This window comes from Alternaria ethzedia (assembly GCF_023757985.1).
Source record: "Alternaria ethzedia strain BMP 0044 chromosome Unknown scaffold_12, whole genome shotgun sequence".
NCBI classification, from domain to species: domain Eukaryota; kingdom Fungi; phylum Ascomycota; class Dothideomycetes; order Pleosporales; family Pleosporaceae; genus Alternaria; species Alternaria ethzedia.
This window is the reverse complement of record NW_026056205.1, coordinates 635,092-653,849: the sequence shown is the minus strand read 5'-3', so window position 1 is coordinate 653,849 and position 18,758 is coordinate 635,092. Positions and strand designations below refer to the sequence as shown.

General features: G+C 54.4%; 7 protein-coding genes across 7 annotated transcripts; 4 read left to right on the top strand and 3 right to left on the bottom strand.

Annotated features, from left to right (window-relative positions):
• Positions 1-358: 358 nt before the first annotated feature.
• J4E87_005770 (uncharacterized protein) lies at positions 359-2,711 on the top strand (the record flags this gene model as incomplete). Its single annotated transcript, XM_049377377.1, has 3 exons — positions 359-527; positions 582-902; positions 958-2,711. The coding sequence occupies 3 exons, from the start codon at positions 359-361 to the stop codon at positions 2,709-2,711; spliced, it is 2,244 nt and encodes a 747-aa protein (XP_049233003.1).
• Positions 2,712-3,323: 612 nt separating this feature from the next.
• On the bottom strand, positions 3,324-5,856 carry J4E87_005769 (uncharacterized protein; the record flags this gene model as incomplete). The annotated part of the gene is made up of 2 exons (XM_049377376.1): positions 3,324-4,148; positions 4,198-5,856. The coding sequence occupies 2 exons, from the start codon at positions 5,854-5,856 to the stop codon at positions 3,324-3,326; spliced, it is 2,484 nt and encodes an 827-aa protein (XP_049233002.1).
• Positions 5,857-8,312: 2,456 nt separating this feature from the next.
• Positions 8,313-9,733, bottom strand: J4E87_005768 (uncharacterized protein; the record flags this gene model as incomplete). Its single annotated transcript, XM_049377375.1, has 2 exons — positions 8,313-8,383; positions 8,449-9,733. The coding sequence occupies 2 exons, from the start codon at positions 9,731-9,733 to the stop codon at positions 8,313-8,315; spliced, it is 1,356 nt and encodes a 451-aa protein (XP_049233001.1).
• Positions 9,734-10,158: 425 nt separating this feature from the next.
• J4E87_005767 (uncharacterized protein) lies at positions 10,159-12,424 on the top strand (the record flags this gene model as incomplete). The annotated part of the gene is made up of 2 exons (XM_049377374.1): positions 10,159-10,445; positions 10,498-12,424. 2 exons carry the CDS (start codon positions 10,159-10,161, stop codon positions 12,422-12,424), a joined length of 2,214 nt encoding a protein of 737 aa, XP_049233000.1.
• Positions 12,425-12,716: 292 nt separating this feature from the next.
• J4E87_005766 (uncharacterized protein) lies at positions 12,717-15,246 on the top strand (the record flags this gene model as incomplete). The annotated part of the gene is made up of 2 exons (XM_049377373.1): positions 12,717-13,547; positions 13,597-15,246. The coding sequence occupies 2 exons, from the start codon at positions 12,717-12,719 to the stop codon at positions 15,244-15,246; spliced, it is 2,481 nt and encodes an 826-aa protein (XP_049232999.1).
• Positions 15,247-16,057: 811 nt separating this feature from the next.
• Positions 16,058-16,597, top strand: J4E87_005765 (uncharacterized protein; the record flags this gene model as incomplete). Its single annotated transcript, XM_049377372.1, has 3 exons — positions 16,058-16,063; positions 16,262-16,445; positions 16,494-16,597. 3 exons carry the CDS (start codon positions 16,058-16,060, stop codon positions 16,595-16,597), a joined length of 294 nt encoding a protein of 97 aa, XP_049232998.1.
• A 446-nt stretch (positions 16,598-17,043) lies between these two features.
• J4E87_005764 (uncharacterized protein) lies at positions 17,044-18,294 on the bottom strand (the record flags this gene model as incomplete). Its single annotated transcript, XM_049377371.1, has 1 exon — positions 17,044-18,294. One exon carries the CDS (start codon positions 18,292-18,294, stop codon positions 17,044-17,046), a length of 1,251 nt encoding a protein of 416 aa, XP_049232997.1.
• Between the last annotated feature and the right edge of the window lie 464 nt (positions 18,295-18,758).

The following is an 18,758-nucleotide window of genomic DNA, read 5'->3' as shown; positions in this document are numbered from 1 at the left end:
TTGGTGTGAAGGGGACAATACCCAAGGCAAGGCCAAGTCTGGTGAGAAATTCGATTACAGGACGTGGGGACAGCAAACAGGCCAGTAGATAGCAGTAATGAGATGTGATCATGTTAGCACTATGTGCAAGACTGCAATCCAGACCGTCGGCATGTGAAGTAGCGTACCTAACATACGGAGACGGGCTCGGACCACCGAGCATTGCAAGAGCCTCACCACACCGCAGTCGCCATGCCGCGCATCCTCAGCACCAATCGCGCTAGCCAGGCACACACGCCACATCTCCGACCCGCGACATGAGATAACGCCCTGATCTTGGACCTGTCGCATCCCCATCTCCATCTCCCACTGCACCACCATGGCTCCCTCGGCCATCGACGAGGCGCCGCAACTCGCAGGGCGCAATCCACCCAAACCTCCACCCAAGCTCTGGAGCGTGTCGGACCCGCCTTTTGAGGGCTTCCGGCCCATCGACAAGGAAGGCTGGTCGCGTAGCAACAGCGAAACCGCCATAGTCATCGACAATGGTATGTACAGGCTGCGCATGCGCCGAAGCTGCCATGCCGACTAACACACCACAGGCTCGTCAGCAGTCCGCGCCGGATGGTCCTTCGATTCCAAACCCCGATTGTCAGTACTACCCAACATGGCTAGGTATCGCGACCGCAAGCTCAACCGCACCTTTACCTTTGTTGGGTCAGATGTCTACGCCGACGGCACCGCGCGAGGTCAATCCAAGCCCGTCTATGAGCCTGGCAGCAACATCGTGAACAACTGGGATGTCATGGAGGGCGTGCTCGACTACTGCTTCGTCAAGATGGGTGTAGACGGCCGGTCCGGGCGCATCGACAGGCCCATCGTTATGACCGAGCCTGTTGCCAATTTGGGCTACTCAAGAAAGAGTACGTGCGCTTATACTGGATAATACCGTGTTGATAGCTAATGTGCATCCTACAGCCATGTCTGAAATACTCTTTGAGTGCTACGGCGCACCATCCGTCGCATACGGTATCGATTCGCTCTTCTCCTACTCCTACAACGGCGGTCGCAACGGTCTGGTCATGGACTCCTCATACACTTCCACACATGTTATCCCTGTGGTAGACTCCAAGCCGCTCCTATCACAAACTACTCGTCTGAACTGGGGACGCTTCCAGTCCGCGCAATACCTGCTGAAGCTATTGAGGTTGAAATACCCTACATTCCCCGGAAAGATCAGTGACAACCAGGCCGAAGATCTCGTTCGTGAGCACTGCTACGTATCACAAGACTATGAGAATGACCTCAGCAGCTATCTGGACTGGACGGGCCTCGAAGACCGAGATCATACTATCCAGTTCCCCTACACTGAGCAGATTGTAATACAAAAGACTGAAGAAGAGCTGGCTGCCGCAGCAGAAAAGCGGAAGGAGAGTGGTAGAAGATTGCAGGCTCAGGCTGCAAAGATGCGACTTGAAAAGCTGAAGAAGAAGGAAGAAGAGTTGGAGTGGTGCATACAACTGCAGGCGCAACTGGAGGAGATCACGACCAAGAAGGAAAAGGCACGCGTACTAGAGTCGAACGACTTTGACGACGAGAATCAGCTCAACAAGCGGGTCAAGGAACTGGAAGCTGCTATTAAGAAGGCTCGTAACAAGGACCTCGGCGACGTTGAAGAAGAACAAGTCGAAGTACCTACGTTCCCCCTGCTAGAAGTTCCGGATGATCAGCTCGACGAGGAGGGCATTAAGCAAAAGCGACAGCAGCGATTAATGAAGTCCAACTACGATGCACGCCAGCGTGCCAAGATCGAAAAGGAGAAGGAGAAGGCGCGCCAAGCAGAAGAGCAACGACTCGACGATCAACGGCGAGAGACAGACCCTCAAGGCTGGATAGAAGAACGCCGGATAGCCCGTCAAGCCATTATTCAGAAGATGAAGGACCGCGAGCGCCTCAAGGCTGAACTTGGAAACCGAAAGTCGCTCGCCAACCAAATGCGCATGAAGTCGATTGCCAATCTCGCGTCAGACGCACCCACTAAGAAACGGAGAAGAGGCGGCGGCGATGATGACACATTCGGTGCCGACGATGCAGACTGGGGCGTCTACCGCACCATCGCCACAGGCGAAGGCTCCGACGATGAAGAAGAGGAAGACCTCTCCAAGAACCTCAAGGAGATCGAATCCCAACTTCTCCAACACGACCCAAATTTCACCGAAGAATCGACTCGCGAAGCACAAACTGACTGGACAAAATCCATCCTCCACTCTTTCCTCCACGGTCCTTACCCTTACGATGCCGAAAGCCAAAAGGAAACGAACCAGATCCATCTCAACGTCGAACGCATTCGCGTACCAGAAGTAGTCTTCCAGCCCACCATCGCGGGTCTTGACCAAGCCGGCATCGTGGAGATTGCATCCAACATCCTCACAGAACGCCTGGCAGATTCGCCTCATCGCGACAATGTTCTGAAAGACATCTTCCTTACCGGCGGCAACACCATGTTCCAAGGCTTCGAAGAACGCCTGCGCTCTGAACTGCGCGCTGTATTACCCGCTGAGCAAGCAATCAATGTGAGGAAAGCAGGGGATTGCGTTCTGGATGCTTGGCGTGGAGCAGCGCAATGGGCGGGCAGGAAGGAATCGAAGCAACACTTTATTACTAGGCAGGAGTTCTTGGAAAAGGGTGCTGAGTACATCAAGGAGCATGATCAGGGGAATGCTGCGTATTAGGTTGCCTGTCTTGCGTGCGGGCATTGCGATGTGTGCAATTTGCTGAGTTTGTTTGTTCTCTTTCTGTCCTGGTAGTGGGAATCGTGTAGTATATAACTAGCCCCAGGACGTTGTTGTTATATGGGTCCGATAATATCATCATGAAGAGAAACCACTGGCACATGTACCGGATCACCGTTCCAACATTTGATTACTGAAGCACCATCTCCTTTCAGCGCATTCACCAGTACGAGTGTCCTTCATGTCGCAGTTATGCCATCATTCAGTGGTGACATACAGCCAAAGTACAATAGGAAGGTAAAATGCAATAGGATGCAATTCTCAAGTTATCTAAACAAAGTCACAAAACACTATCCCAGATCCCCTTATGCGCCGAAATGACGAGGACACCCATCCCAATGCATACCCATGTATATGCTCTAAGCCAAGCAATGCCGCATGCATGCAGAACGCCTCCCAATGAGCCCCAGTCTTACACCAATCAAGATGCATACGCCGCCCATTGCCCCGATTCCCTGGTCGTTAACAAATTCGTGTTTCTCATTTCCATATTATGATTGCGGGAACAAAGGTGTTTCCGTCGCAGGAAGATATCACCTGAGTCGCCGCGTTCTACGCAGACTTGGGATGTTGCTCCACAAGCCATTCCATTACGCTCTCGTAGCATAGCACAAACTGTCGCAGACTCTGTACCATGCTCAGACGCTGCAGTCTAAAGTCTTCCACCGTCTTTGCAATGAGATCGATGTCCTCATTGTTCACCCAGCTGTCGTCTTCACGCTCGTTCTTCGCGAGCTTATCGTTGGAGTCGGCATCCATTGGCGTGTTCTGCCTGGCGTTGCGAGCTTGTCGTTGCCGCTTGAGCATATCCAGGACCGAGTCGACTGTGCAGAAAGTACCCGTACGGCCACATCCAGCAGAGCAGTGGACAATGATCGGACGGCTGTTAGGCGGATCAGGCTGCGAAGGCGAGCCACCGTTGACAGAGCGGACGACGGCGTCTGTCTGCTCAATCAGACCGAGCAGGTGGGTGGGATGAGCCGGTGCGCCAAAGTCAGGCCAATGGGAATACTGCAGCTGTGTGATCTCACGCATACGTGCGAAAGGTTCGTCATCGTTTGACAAAGTGAACTTGCGAACGGTGACATAGGGCTGGTCTTGGCTGGGAGAGCCGGTAGTGGCTTCCTTGGTGAAGTTGGCGAGCTTCGGTGGGTTCGTTGACCGGCGCTGACCCATCGTTGGCCTCGATTGTTCCCTGTGACGGTAGATCTTCGATGGCTCCAAGGATGCCCTGCGTTCGCCAAGCGGGTTGAGGTGTAGAGGTCCATATCGCTTATCCGACCAGTAATTATGAGCCTTGACTTGTCCACCTTCTTGCTCGGCAGTCAGCATAACGATGACGCGAACATCCTGCTGCCACACAACGTTCCAGAAGTCCTATCAAAGAGTTAGTGAATGACATGGAGTGGGTTGGGAGGGAGCCTACCTTGAAAGTAGCTGGTATAGGTCCCTGCGTTGCAATGTAACGCTTGTTGGAATAGGCAGCTTGGACGTGGTTGGCATTGACATAATCGCAGCTTCCCTCAGCGACTCCTTCGAGCTTGACGCGTGTGTGTTCGTATGGCCAGATGTTGTTGTAGCGATTCTTCGAGCCCTTTTCGATACCTGCAATCTGAATGTGTTTCCCGGGACCTCCTGATGACGATGGTGCATTGTAGACGACCTCACCGGACAAGGCCTTTTGCATACGCTTCTGTTCGCGTTTCTCGATCTGCAAGAATCGCTCCGCGACGGTCTTGCCCTTGTCTTGCTCTTCGGAAGCAGTCTGAAGCCATTGGGGAAGGTCGTCTTCTACCGACTGCGTCATGCCGGATGGCTGCTTCACGGGCATCTGGCCAACACCACCAATGAGATCCATGTTCTGACGAATGTTGCCAAAGAAGGGGTTCGCAGCGTTCTGGGTTGCGGGCATAGGACATCCACCAATGACGGGCGCAACAGCAGGTAGGTCGGAGTTGAGATTGAGAGCAGCTGTACCCGATGTTGGACTTCCGGAGCTTTGGTGTGTAATCCAAGAAGGGAACCTCTCAGCGAATTCCGAGAAACCACCACGGATAATAAACGTGCCGCCCGACCAGCCTTCGTTGGTGAACTTCTTGAGCGTGTTAATGCAAGTTGTTGCGTCCTTCATCTGCGACGAGTTGGCGTCATATACTATGATGTGTTTGCTGCTCCTCCATCGCTCAAACTTGTCTCTTTGTTCATCGTCTTTGAAGGTCTCGGCTAGCTTCTGGACATTGAAGGATGCGCGTTTGAGCAGTGTCGTAGGAATGCAGAGGCTCAAGGCGCCTGTTATGCGGGCCTTTGCGTACTGTGTTGACACGCGCAGATCAAGCAGAAGGACCTCGTCTATGGAAGACTGTAGGATGTTGATGATGTGCTGAGCAGTGACCATGCTGGGGCCGCTGGTATTGCCTTCTTCCTCAAAATGTGCGGGTAGTGTCTCAGCGCGATGAGTAGTTATTGAGATGTGTGAAGGATGTGTCTGTTTCGAAGGTAGCGATGGCCTTGGGATGCGAGGTTCGGCGAACTGAGCTACGGCGTCTGAACGGCCAGGTCCATCAAAGCTGGCAGGAGAGTTGCGTCGTGGTCGGTCAGGGAACATGGAGGACTCCGTCGACAACATGCGCTTCGGGGAGCGTGGCTTGGGTGCGAACTCTTGCTCGTCGCTTGTGTCGCTCTTGTCGCCTGGGTGGTCGGGTGGTGGCATTGAGTGTGACTGGGGGTACGAGGGCTGCGCCGACTCGATGTTGTTGAAGAAGGGGCTCTTGGAGGATGCTTTCAGGCCGGGCGAGGCAAAGTCGAAGCTGCCCAGGGCAAACGCTCGGTTGTTCTCCGACTGTTTCCTAAATTGCTCGAATTCGGGATTCTGCTCCACGGGTATTATGCGTGGAGAGGCAGCGGCTGTCGAGCGCACATTGGACGTGGGCGGGCTCCAATTGCCGCGAATGTGCTGGGCCGCACTAGAGGAGAAGTGGTCGGCATTGCTGTTGACGGCCAGACCAAAGTAGTTAGGTGAGGGGGTCGAGGGTTCCTTCGTCTTCTGTGAAGCGACATGGCTCGGGGTTTTGGCTACCCCATTCATGCGGGGCGTGAGGGGGGGTAGCGCAGACGTCGGGTGCAGTGAGGCACTTGGCCTCGTCATGGGCGTCGATCCTGAGCCTCGTGGGCGAGAAGATGTGTGCGAAGAGCCTCTGGGCCTGGGCGACAGGGCGGGTGTAGACATGGTGCGATTGCCTTCACACGCGTCGGGAGCGTGAAGCGTCGAGGGGGCGGGAGGGGCAGGTTAGGTTGTTGTAGGAGATAGGTGCATGAATATGGGGGACTTGAAATGCAGGAGTGGTTGGTGCGGTGCAGGTGGGTGAAGGGTCTAGGGCTTGGTTTGGTGGGGATTGCCGCTGTGCTGAGCAATGACGTAGGTGCAGTGAGGCAATCTCCCTTGCAGCGAGGGCACGAGCGATGATGTGCAGGCACAGCCCAGGGTGCTGCCGAATGCGCGCACAAAGTCGCCCAGAAGCGCCGAATTGATTCACAGTCAGATGCGATGCCACACGCTGCGGCTGAGTCGACAGTAGGGCGAGGCGGCGCAAAGCAGTGCGTAGGCGTGATGTCGTCAGGGCAGGAAAAGCTGGCTAGAGGCCGCCGCTGCAGGGTCTAGGAGAACCAGCAAAGGGGTGCCTGAAAACAAAACGGTCCCGTGACTCTAGCCGGTAGGGCTGACAAGAGAGCGGAAACGGACGACAGGCCCAGCGGAGGGGCGAACGAGACGGGGCGGAGAGCGGAAAGATCGAGGAGACAGAAGCTGCTGTATCGGCGATCGAGCAACTTAAGAGGAATCGACGAAAAAGCCACTTCCAAGGCACGGCTACGACGACTAGCTGGCCTGCTCTGGGCCCGACAATCGCATGCTAAAACCGCCTTGTCAGCTGTATGGGCTATCGTCGACCGGCCCCTGGTCTATTGCGACATTTGCGAATCTAGCGTCACCGGCCAGGCCAACGGCTGCGAGACGCCGCAACGACTGTCTGACTTCTCCCACCACGTCCGCTGTGGCCAGCCCTGCGGTGCACCTGATCGAGGGCAACACACCGAGATACTGCCTCAAGTCCTCGCAGAAACCTGTTGTGGGCATCCGCGCGCGCCGGTAGCCAGCATGCAATCCTGAAACCTCTCGACAGGCCCCACCGCAAGACGCTCGGGGACCCTTACATTGACGATCAGCACCCGAGAACCGTGCAGAGGAGGAGGCTACGTCTGCATCCAGGAAACTCGCCGTCGCTCTTTGCCGAAAGGGTAGGTGGGGATGCTAGATAGCACGCGCGAGGCGATTCGGCTGCTTCACATCTTCTAGAGCGACTGATGGACAGCTTCTGCCACCAAACCCAGACCGCCACTTTGTCGCGCCAACGACATCAGCCGCCAATGGCGACCAAGCAGGCATCGTGCTCTGGCTAGATCCTGGTTGCGCATGCTGTTCGGGCTGCAGATCCGTAGTTCGTACTGCCACATGGTTCGGACACTACGAGTACTGCCCAACTCGCTCGATACGTGTCTGAAATCCACAAACATTGCAGCTCTGCACAGGATCAAGGAATACATCATCTGCAGCCGGGTGGATGTCACGTTCAAAATGGCGTGTTTCTGCATACCGCGTATGACGCGACCACTCGGTACGACATGCCGCGCGCTCGTGACATGTTCGACTTGTTTGAATAACACCGTCCGGCCAAAGACTAGAGCCGTTGAGCGATATTTAAATTTCGGCACAAATAGCCACCAATGCCTCACAAGGGGCTTCTCTAGACCAAGGTGTCAAACAGAAGCTTGTCTGCATACATGAGCGGTCCGCGGTGCTGCCGAAGAGAACCTACCGAACATGCATTCCCGCTATCTCCGCATCACCGTCACCAGTCGCCAAAAATAGACGGCATATCGTGATGTATGTATTGTTTGTATTGAACGATGTTGTATGAATTTGCGATGCATCTAAATGCCTAAGTAAGAACCCATGCGCCTGGATATAATGCCTTCCTTTACGCCTCCTTTACACTTGAACCATAAAGTCAAAATAATATTGCCTAGTCACTTCCTACCTTGCGTCTCTACATTTCCATTCTCTCTGTCACAGGAGATTCTGAAGTCGTCTTCCCGTGTTTCTTCGACCTGTCATAACATATGAGCCCAAAGAAGCCTTCGGATGTGCATGACGTGCTGGTCGGGGTAGCTGTGGGTGTTGGCTTGGGTGTGTGATGTGTCTTTGCAGGCGGCTCGTCACCGTCGAGGCAGCCGCCAAACCAGCCTGGATACTTGCACGATGAGGTAGAGGTAGGTGTCGCCGAGGTTGTTGTGACAGTAGGTGCTGGAGCAGGTGTGGTAGTGATTGTCATGGTTGTAGATGTCGTGTCCTCATCTTTACAGCCAAACCAACCGGGTGTCTTACACGTCGAGGTCGATGATGTCGTCGTAATCGTAGTCTTGGTGTGTGATCTGGTCGTGGAATCCTCGTCAAGACAGCCCCACCAACCTGGCGTCTTGCAAGTTTCAGTTCTTGTGCGACTGGACCTGGTTGATGTTGATGTGGCTGTCGGCTTTGAGCTCCTGGTAGTAGTAGTCTCGGTGCCGTTGCTGTCAAAGTACTCCCACATATAGCAGTCAGTGCAATCAACGTAAGCCTCACATTTAGGAGGCGCATCGTACTTGAGTATAACGTCTCGGATGACTTCGACAATCTTGTGGGTGCCGATGCCCATGCGCCAGCCGAAGTCTTTGACTGTATCGTATACACATTTCTGCCCGGTGTGACAGACACTCTGCAGAGCATATCCACCAATGGTGCAGGCGCTGGTGGCCTGATTACACGCTCCCATGTATATGGGGTCTGCGGTATGCCCAAAGTGAAAACCACCGGTGAACTTGCGCTGCTGTAGTGAACCGATTTGGTGGCCAGGGGGAACGGGTAGCCCGAGACGTGACGCTGGCATGGCTTCGGGCACAGCCTCGAAGGTGACGGCCGGATGTCCAAATGTAAGGGAAAGAAAGGACGAAACAGAACCACCTAGGGAGTGTCCGGACATCCAGATCTCAGCATCCGGATACAGTGCTGTGACATTGTGGTAGAGGTCCTGTGCAGCGTAGTAGTAGCGGTTCTTCTCTCGCAGCGCAGTGACTAGACAGGTAGAGTTGCAGGTGTAGGCCGACGTTTGACAGTCACAGACCTGTCGCCACAAGTACTGTCCCCCCTGACCGCAGCAGCAGCTGAAGAACAGGTTATCGTTGATCTTGTCGTTGGTAGTGGTTTCGGAACCATCGAACATGGCAGGCGACGTGCCCTTCAAGCCTATGACGACTGTCGAGTTCTCGGTGTCGGCGAAGATGTGCCCGCGCAGACCGTCGGATTCCCAGCCAAAGTCTTCTGTGTAGTTGAAGCCGCCGCCAACAGGCTCCCACTCGCCCGTGCCGGGTTCGAGTATGTAGGCGTCCGAGGCCATGCGTGCGAAGCTCAGGACGGTCTCGCGGTCCGTCACGTTGGGGCCTGCAATCTCGTCGATAGTCCAGTCTTCTTCCGGCAGCTCCACGCCTCTCCCAGTGATGCGGCCCCATTCTAGTATGCCGGTGATGGTCTCCTTGCTCCTATCGGCCAGACGCTGTATGCTCATGGCCTCGGACTTGACGCGCAACCGCGGCACGGGCTCGCGACTGGCCGCTTCGTCGTCGTGGGCGGTCCATACTGCGGCGTGCTCTGGAACATCGAGTCGCCGGTGCAGCTCGGGGTATTTGTAGGTGCCGTGGTGGAAGATGTGGCGCAGCGTAAAGTCCTTGTCGGCGTGGGGAGTGCTGTGCGGGAGAGGCGGCGGCGGCATCACGGGCATGTCGGCCGCGCTCGCAACGCTTGCGGCGACGAACGACAGCAGGAAGGAAGCGGCCACGCGCGAGGCGGAGGGGCAGGGTCTTGGGCGTCGCATGGTGGATCTCTGGTTGTAAGAGAGGGAGTTGCAACGAGCAACCTGCGCAGAGGAGGCGTTAGCAGGCGCCAACTGAGATGGCTGCCTCCGTCGGACATCGATGACGATCGATGGTTCACTTGACCCCAGGCCTGCCCAGCTCCTTTTCACGTGCGCGCCGTGCGGGGAGCTCCCCCATAGCTCCATCACCACCAAGACGGCGCCTCTTCGCCCTGTCGCCCGCTTCCGTCACCCGCTAGTAAGCACAATCGTTCAACACATTGCTCAAGTGCTCACCCGCGACTTTCGGTTCCCTCGGAAGTGCCGTGCTGCCGCATGACGTGAACGCATGCGCTTCGTCCACGCACCGTTTCACAGCAGCCTCCTTCCAATGCAGGCACACGACACTTTTAGATTTCCATTAGACCTTCTGCAGCAATAACACCATGGCCGACCGGCCTAGAAACTTGCATCCCTCACGCTCCTTCACGCGCCTCGACTCTGCCCCCAAGAGCCCCCTCTCGCGCAGCCGAGCGAATACGCTGCAAGGACCGACTGCGTCAGACATGCTCGATCCGCTAAAGGCTGCCATGGTGCCCGAGGAAGACGAGAACCCCGACGGCGACGTGTTTGCAAAGAAGGAGGACGAGGACGAGCACCAAGACAGCGAAGAGCCCAAAGTGCCCGACACTTTCGAGGAGCTGCCTATCGAGATCCGTAGCTTGACCGAGAGGTACCTACTGCTGCCCATAGCATGCATCGTCCTCTGATAGTAACACCCTTAGATTCCTCGAATCCCTCACAGCCAAAGTGCATCCCACCCCTCTGTCCGCCGAAGCTCTCGCCGACCTCTTCCAAGACTTCTACGGACGCGCCTCCGCGAAGATAAGCACACACATAGCCACTCTCTCTGCTCGCCTAACGAGCGACAACTATGTCGCGAATGCGAAGAAAGCGTCGGCTTCGTCGAGCAAGCCATCGTCGATAAGAAAGGGTAGCGACCCGTCAGGGGAACAACAAATGCTCAGTGCCACTGAAATGGCCGACCGCAAGAAAGCGCGCAGGTCGCTCGAGCTCAAGCGGTCCGCACTAGAAGAGGCCGTCGAGCGCGCCGTATGCGAGAAGGTCTACCAGAGGATATGGCGGCACAGGAGTACTGATGACGAGGAAAGGGATCATAAACTCAGATCACGCACAGCTGCTCTATCCCTCGTGGGCATTGGTCTAAAGGAACTCCTGATGACTGGCGAGGAGTTGACCGAGGAAGAGCGCCAGAAAGCCAAGGAGAAGGAGCCCGAGATTCGCGAGTACCTATCTGCAGCACGCGAAGACATCCTAAAGATGAATGAGGAGAAGTACCCGCTGGGCAAGGTCCAACATTTGACTGCTGCACACAAGTCCATTGTCGAAGCTCTGTCCAAGATATTCCCTTCGACCTCGTCTGCTGATGAAATCCTGCCAACCCTCATTTACGCCCTCATTACTATGCCACCCGTCAACTTGAACGTAATTAGCGATCTAAACTTCATCCATCGTTTCCGCGGTTCAACTCGCATGGATGGTGAAACTGCATATTGCTTGGTTAATCTCGAGGCAGCCATCTCATTCCTGGAAACCGTCGATCTTTCTTCGTTGCGCGCCGACGAAGTCACTCCCGCAAAACCAGATTCCAGACCTTCAACTCCCAAATCCGAGATCACCCCAATGTCTCTTGGACTTTCGGATGCGCCAGATCTCATCCAGACCCCAGCCACGCCCATCTCCAAGACAATTCCCAAAGAACCCTCCAGCCCAACGACCACTAAAGCTCAGCGTCGCTTGAGTAACCTTATTCAAACACAGACCAACAAGATCGAGGCTGCCTCTGATGCCGTTCGGGACTCGATTCTTGATTCTGCTGACCAGGCACTTGGGAGAATCAACAACACCTTGGACACCAGCTTCAAATTCTTCTTTGGTGGTCTAAAGGAGAAGAATCCCGATGGCCCTGTGCAAGAACAGCCAGTACTTCCCAAGACACTGGAAGATGCAAGGAAGCTCGTGAGCTCCCCAACTCGCGCAGAGCGCGATGAAGACAGCTTGAGTGTCAGTGCAGCAAGTTCAGTGCAGGGTGATGAGCCAACAGAGGCTCCAATTAGCAGAGGACTCGATGCCAAGATGGCTGATCTCTTTGCTGGTAGGAGGCAGATCAGAGATCGCAGCGTCGATTCTACCAAGTCCGGCGGTAGCAACAGTGGGCGACGCGTTGCATTCGCCCCAGGCCAGAGCGTAGAGGAGAAGACACCGTCGCCAGCTCCGATCAAGGCAGATCCTCCAACACCGAGCAACACCTCCGCGGTGGATTCTCTGCGCAATATGGGCAACAACTTCAACCCCTTAAACCGCTTTCCCAGCATGAATGTACTGCCTCGCTTTGCGCGCGCTGTAAGCAATAATAGCACACCTGTTCTCCCCTCACCGGGCCAGGAACAAGCGAAAGCATCGCCTTCCCCAGAACCACTCAGTCGTACAGCCACGAACGAGTTGCCACCAGTAGATGAAAAGGGTGCAAGGGCGATCGCGGCTTTGGAGCAACTAAAGAAGACCACACCACCAGCGAAGCGCTTTCTGGAAGCCAAAGATGCCCAGGAGTTGAAGTTAAAGGAGGTTGACGAGCTGTTGAAAGAGTATCAAAGATTGGCGGGTGCATTACGAGGAGCAATTAACTACTGAAATACATCACATATTTGGTTGCAATGACGTGCATAAACATGCAAGACACGAAGCTTTGGTAATAGATTTGTCTGTGTGGATTTGAGTAGCATAATGTAACGTCCTGTTGTTTCGCGATGACGGTACTTGCAACATACATACTGCGCCGCAGATGGTGGTTGGGGTTCGGCCAAAACGGGGGATACCGGATGGGGAAGGGGCAACCAGCGCGCACGGACTGTAAACAAGCAACCACAACACACAATTGCGCGCTCCGGCGAACACCAGACACCGCATTTCCCTAATCGCAAACATGGCGGAACCAATGTCGAATCTTTCGCCGGAGAAGCTCAATACTTACTCTGACAACATCATCGTCGACGATATTGATATGGCGTACAACGATCCGCCCTCGTCGCCTTTCGTCGAACACATCGGAGTCCAAGACCAGGAGAACATTGCCCCTGGAGCAGCAGCCACACCGGTGAAGCCGCTAATAGACTTTGAGGACAGCGTGCCCCAATCCGCTTTCAGAGTGTCTCCCGAGAAGAAATTTGGGTTGAAGGAGCGCACAAGCCCAATGAAGACACTGCCAGCAAAGAATTTGATGGACGACTTTGAAGACCCGGCACTTAAAACTGGCAGTGCGGATCGACAGACTCCCCAGAAGAACATCTCGCCCATCAAGGAGATTGCTACCGAGCGACGCGAGTCCGCAATGAGTAGCCACTCCTACAAAAGCCAATCGCCCTCGAAATCGTCACGCGTACCTTCGCCCGAAACGGTCCAGCGCAAGCCAACCCATACACATCAGCGGCAAACATCGGTCACACCGTCAAAGCGACCGGCCTCTTCTCACCAAGAGTCTCCGCTCCGCGACAACGAGGGCTTGACTACCGCGATGAAGTTCATGGAGGATAGCAACTTTAAAACACGCGAGACACCCAGAAAGCGAACATCTCGGGGCCACGAATTTGAGATCGATCTGAGCATGGACAACACGGACTTCAATCCAGACGGGCCAGAGCCAACATCCTTGGACATCGATGATACCTGCTTCAGCAACTTCTCAGAGATGCCGGGGATCGATATGACGAAATTCGCATCCCTGAAACAGAGCCCAACAAAGAGCGGCATGCCAGATGTAAGTCCATGTGCTGTTGATCTCACGTAGGATACTAACAGTTTGAAAGGCTACACCTCGCGCTCGCCCTCAAATGACACCCTCTACGGTCCGCCGCTCGGAACGCACTCCCAGTCCCACGCCACGGCGCGCGTATAACGATAACGATACCACAAATTTACTCTTGGACTTTACCGCCCAGATTGAATCCTTCTCTTCATCCCGCCGTGCGTCACCCGGACGCGGGCGCAATTCGCCTAGCAAGTCTATTACAGAGCCAAATCTCCGCTCCTATTACCGAGACCAGCGATCGCCGGCCAAGGGTGGATCGCAAGTACCTGCAACACCAAGCCAGAGAAGCCAAATGTTGAATTTGTTGGATTTTGAGCTGCCTCCACCGCCTACACCACGATCGCTACCTACTGTCACCATCCGAGAGCTTGAGTCTGTAAAGTCCCAGTTTCAGTCTCAGGTGTCGTCTCTCACCGCCAGCTTGTCTGGAAAAGAGGCTGAGATCGACGCTCTTTCCAAAGCTATCGCCGATGCTGAACGCCGAGTTGGCGAAGCCCAAGAGACCGTCCGTGACGAACGCTCAGCTCGCGAATATGCAGAGACACAAATGGTTGACTGGAAATCAAAAGGCGAAGAGGTCCAGAAACTGCTGCAGGACGTCCAGGCTGAGATGGCACGCAACGACGCTGAGCGCGAAGATCTCCTAGCGAGGTTGGCCGATGCAGAGAAGCGTGCTGATGATGCAGAGAGCCGCTCGTCTGAGCTTGAAACCAAGGTCATCGAGGCTGAAAGCAAGAACGTCGACATGACGACTTTCATCAACAACGATGACGGCGATGAGAACAAGAAGGTTTACTCAGAACTTGAATGCCAATCTGCTATTGCCGAGAAGGTCAATGAGATTGCACGCGACCTACACACAGCCTACAAGGCTAAACACGAGAAGAAGATCAAAGCCCTCAAGGACAATTACCAGAAGAAGGCCGACGAAAAATGCAAAGAGCTTCGGGCGCAGATTGCTAGTCTCGAAGGGCAAGTGGAAGACGCAGAGAAGAAGCGTGACAACACTTTCAGTAGGATCAATCCAGGCCAGCATGACTCCAGGGACGAGAGCCAAGGAGCGTCTCCCTCAAAGACCACACGAAACGCCGAAGACGCTCAAATGCTAGAAGCGCAGAGAGCTGAAATCGAGAACCTCAAGGCTAGACTCGCCGGGCTTCAGTCGGAACTTCAGTCTCTTCGCAAATCCCACGATACCCTTGTTGAAGACCTTGAAGCTGAGCGCATCGAGAAAGGCGAGCTCGTAGCGGCCGCCGAACAGATGCTTTCCATGTGCGGAGAAAAGATGGAAGAGATGCAACAAGAAGACCTTCGCCGCTCACAAATGGCTTCCGCACCACCTGCCGCCCCCCAACAACAAGCGCCGCCTCAGCAAGCAATGCGCAACACGGGTTTCCTGGCCGGTGGCCCCGGTGCCTCACGCCCCGGATCCGCACTGGGCGGTGGACGTCCCGGCAGTGCGATGGGTGACCGTCTAGGTGCCATGAACGAGCGCACCGGCAGTGGAATCGCTAAACCATCAGGACTTCGCGCACCAGGTGGCCTTAAGTTCCAAGGTGCTCCCGGTTTGAACCGGAGTCAAAGTGGTGGGAAGAGCAGGTTACTGTCCAACATCGAGCGCATGGGTGGGGGAAAGACACAGGAATAGAATACCTGGCCTCCTATTGTACGTGCTATGAAGGGTCTTGGATACGAGGTACCGGTCGCGAGGTTGGGATCAGACTTGGGTATATGGAGATCCCAATGAAAATATGGGGTCAAGAGGGTGTATTTCCGGCGGTGTATATTGGAGTCACTTGGTTACGATGATGACTTGGATGCTGGCGTTGTTTGGGACTCATCAGTCAAGCTCTTTCGTGTCTATTGTTGCCCGCTATCCATGTTGAAATGTATTTATTGTGTTTCTCAAATACGTTAGAGCGCGAACTCGTGGTCATACCACGCAGGTGTATGCAATCGAATCTTCCCACCAGTCTACGCTCTCACCAGCCATGCTCATATGTCTCATCCGCTCTCCAGTTCCCATAAACCTCAGCATTCCCTTCAAGGAAGTGTATTGGCTTGTTCCACCTAGGAGTATCGCCCTATTTAGATCTATCTGACCTTTTGCGCGCTTTCGCGCTGTCACGTGACGTCTCGGAATCGGCCTAGCGCACATCACACGCACGAGTTGTTCAGGACTATCATCCTAATCTCATGACACTTACATCTACATAATACAAATATACCTGCGACCATTTGCTTGTCTACACTCCATCCAAAGCGTCCACCATGGTCCGATAATCGATCATCAACGCGATCCATGAGACGCGTCCGTGCTAGCGACTAACGAAATGGTCACGTCATGTCGTCAGCCTCTCCACTACGACATTGAGTACCGCGAGAGGCTTTTTCTTGTGTCATTCACTACCATCATGACATAGCCGAGGCGAAGCACCGCGTTGTACGCAACTATGTGGATGCGGGTAAATTGCATGTGGCTGGATGTCTGGGCTACGTGTGATGTAGCCGTCGAACAAAGATGCAATTTCATCATAGTAATATGCGAATTGTTGTGACGGAGCACTGACGACATATACACGATCCTGACCTCGAGATCTTGGCATATAAAGTGCTCAGTCGATAGGTTACTGGTGAGCACAGCAGCATCTTTCTAATCCGAGACGACTATCGACCTTATCACATATAAATACCCGTCTCAACCCACTCGCACAAACCAAGCAATATCTGGCAACGACAACCCCGGAAACTTTGCGAACCGTCCCAAGGACGAAGTCAAGGCCGCAGCACAGAAAGGTGGAGAGCACCCCCATAGCGGCGGTTTCGCATCTATGGATGCTGACAAGCGTAAGTGTACATTTGTATACTAAATAGCTAGGATTGACATGACTACAGAACACGACATCGCCTCTATGGGCGGCAAGGCCTCATCTGGCAGTTTCGAGCCCGGCAGTGAGAAGGCTAAGGAGGCCGGCAGGAAGGGTGGACAATCGTCTTAGATGCTCCTCTGTCCCTCAATCTGGCACGAGTGTAGCAATGATATTTCTCCTGGTTTGCACCCAATAGGATGACTGTAGAACCTTGAGTAGTCGCCAATGAAGTAATTGTAATAAGTATCAGTGCACGAATTCATAAATGTGAAGTCTGTTTAGTTGCGAAAGTGATCAATTGTTTGCAGTGTTGCCAGGGCTCTACAATGTGTCCCTTCAGGCTCTGACGCAGCCCAACCGTCATAAGTTATGTGCGTGAACGTCGTGAAGCCTCCCATGTGTGACGAAAACGCCAATCCATCCCGAATCTAGTGTGTAAAAGTTTGGGAGCATAGGGTGATCCCCACTGTGCTTTAAGAAGAAGTAAAACGTATCCCAGCGTTCAGGAACATGATGAACGAAAGTGAAGAAGTGAAAGATAAGGTATGAGGAAATATGGACTTAAACCGACACACCTAACCGTACATGTCGCAGCTCATCATCTTGATCTCATACTCGCTCTGGCCCTCGACGACACCGCAGTTAACGTCCCAGCCTAGCTCGAAAGTGTCGCTCTCCGGCATGCGGTCCTTGGCACCGGGTGCGCAGTTGGCATCGGGAGTATAGTACGAGACCTCCATGGCAGGAGCAGAGTTCCAGTCGCAAGCATCGACACGCTTGTAGAAAGTACGGCGATGCATGCGCAGAGCCTTGCGTTCAATGGCCTTGTTGGCAGAATCGCAAGCGCAACGGGCTGCGAGAGTAAGCTCGTCGCGGCGGCACTCACAGCTCGAACCGTCTACTGCATAGCGGCGGGTGTTCGCCTTGACCTCCTTGTGAGGACGGTTCCACCAGTGACCACGATCAGAGTTGTCGCTCTGCTCGGCTGTGGGTGTCTCTGTAGCCTGGTATTGCTCGTAGATGGTGGTCGCTACAACGGTGGTAACGACAACAGCCGGTGGGCCGTTCTCAACAGGAGTAGGGGCCGGTGGCTGCTCGTATCGCTCACCATCATCTTCTTCCTCTTCGTCCTCAGCAGGTGCCTCAGGCTGTGCGTAGGTTGGCTCGGGAGTCTCTTCGGGCTCAGTCTCAGAGTAAGCGGGTTGTTCGGGCTGAGTTGCAGACTGTGATGGTTCACTGGGCTCACTGGTATCGCCAGAGCCAGAGCCGGAACCGGATCCACCGATGTGGACCTTGGCACAGTTTTCGAAGGCCTCGTGCTCACGGTTGAGCCAGACCCAGATGAAGATGGCATCGCCTTCTGGCATGTTGGTGGGGACTTTGAAGTCGAAGGTCTGGGCCTCGGGAGATCCATCCTCGGTGGCATGCGGGCAAGCGCCGTGGTATGAGGCGGCCATCTTCCATGTCTTTCCCTTGTCGGTGGAGAAGCCAACCTGGCAAGAGCCTCCGTAGTGGGTGCCGCCAGGTGCCTCGGGGTCGTAGTCGTAGTCGGTGAGTTGGAAGTAGGCGTCTTGACCAGGCTGCCAGGTAACAGTGGCATCCTCGGTGTCGAACTTGTCGAGATGGCCACGGCAAAGGCCAGGAGAGGGCTTGCTGTCACCGCCATCGGGGCCGCAGCAGCCAAGCGGATAGTTGAACTGTGGATCTAGCTCCGTAGATTGTGGGTTGATGGAAGGAGCGCCTCCTAGAGGAGCTGGGTAGTACATGGACATATGGGCCTGAGCAGCGCCAGCCAGGGCGAGAACAGAAAATATGTTTGTGTACATGGTTGAGTTTGTTGGTGGATTCGTAAAGACCGTGTACGTAGAGAGTGACTTTTGGGGGGTTATCAAATGAAGAACTTCTAGACTTCAAGTGCTGGTGGCTCCACAACGGTGGTCTGTTGACAATGTTCCACTGTGAATACAGGAAGTGTATAGAAGTATTTCCTATTTAGCAACAAAAAAGTCCAGTGAATAAGAAAAAGACGACCCAGCGTTTTCGAATGCAAAAGAGTGAAGTGTAGAATGAATGACGACGAAGGCTAGCTTGTCAGGAGGGACTGTGTGTCACTGGAAGTGATGGCCTCTTCCACATCGGGCGGCTTTCATCCTTTATATCATCTGCTGACGACTGACCAAGACTACCGTCGGGCTCGTCTACGTTCCCGTTTAGCACGGTCACTCTCAAGCGCCTCGAGGCCGTTGCGGGACCAGCATGCTAGTCGAATTTGCTCAGCAGTGGCATCTCC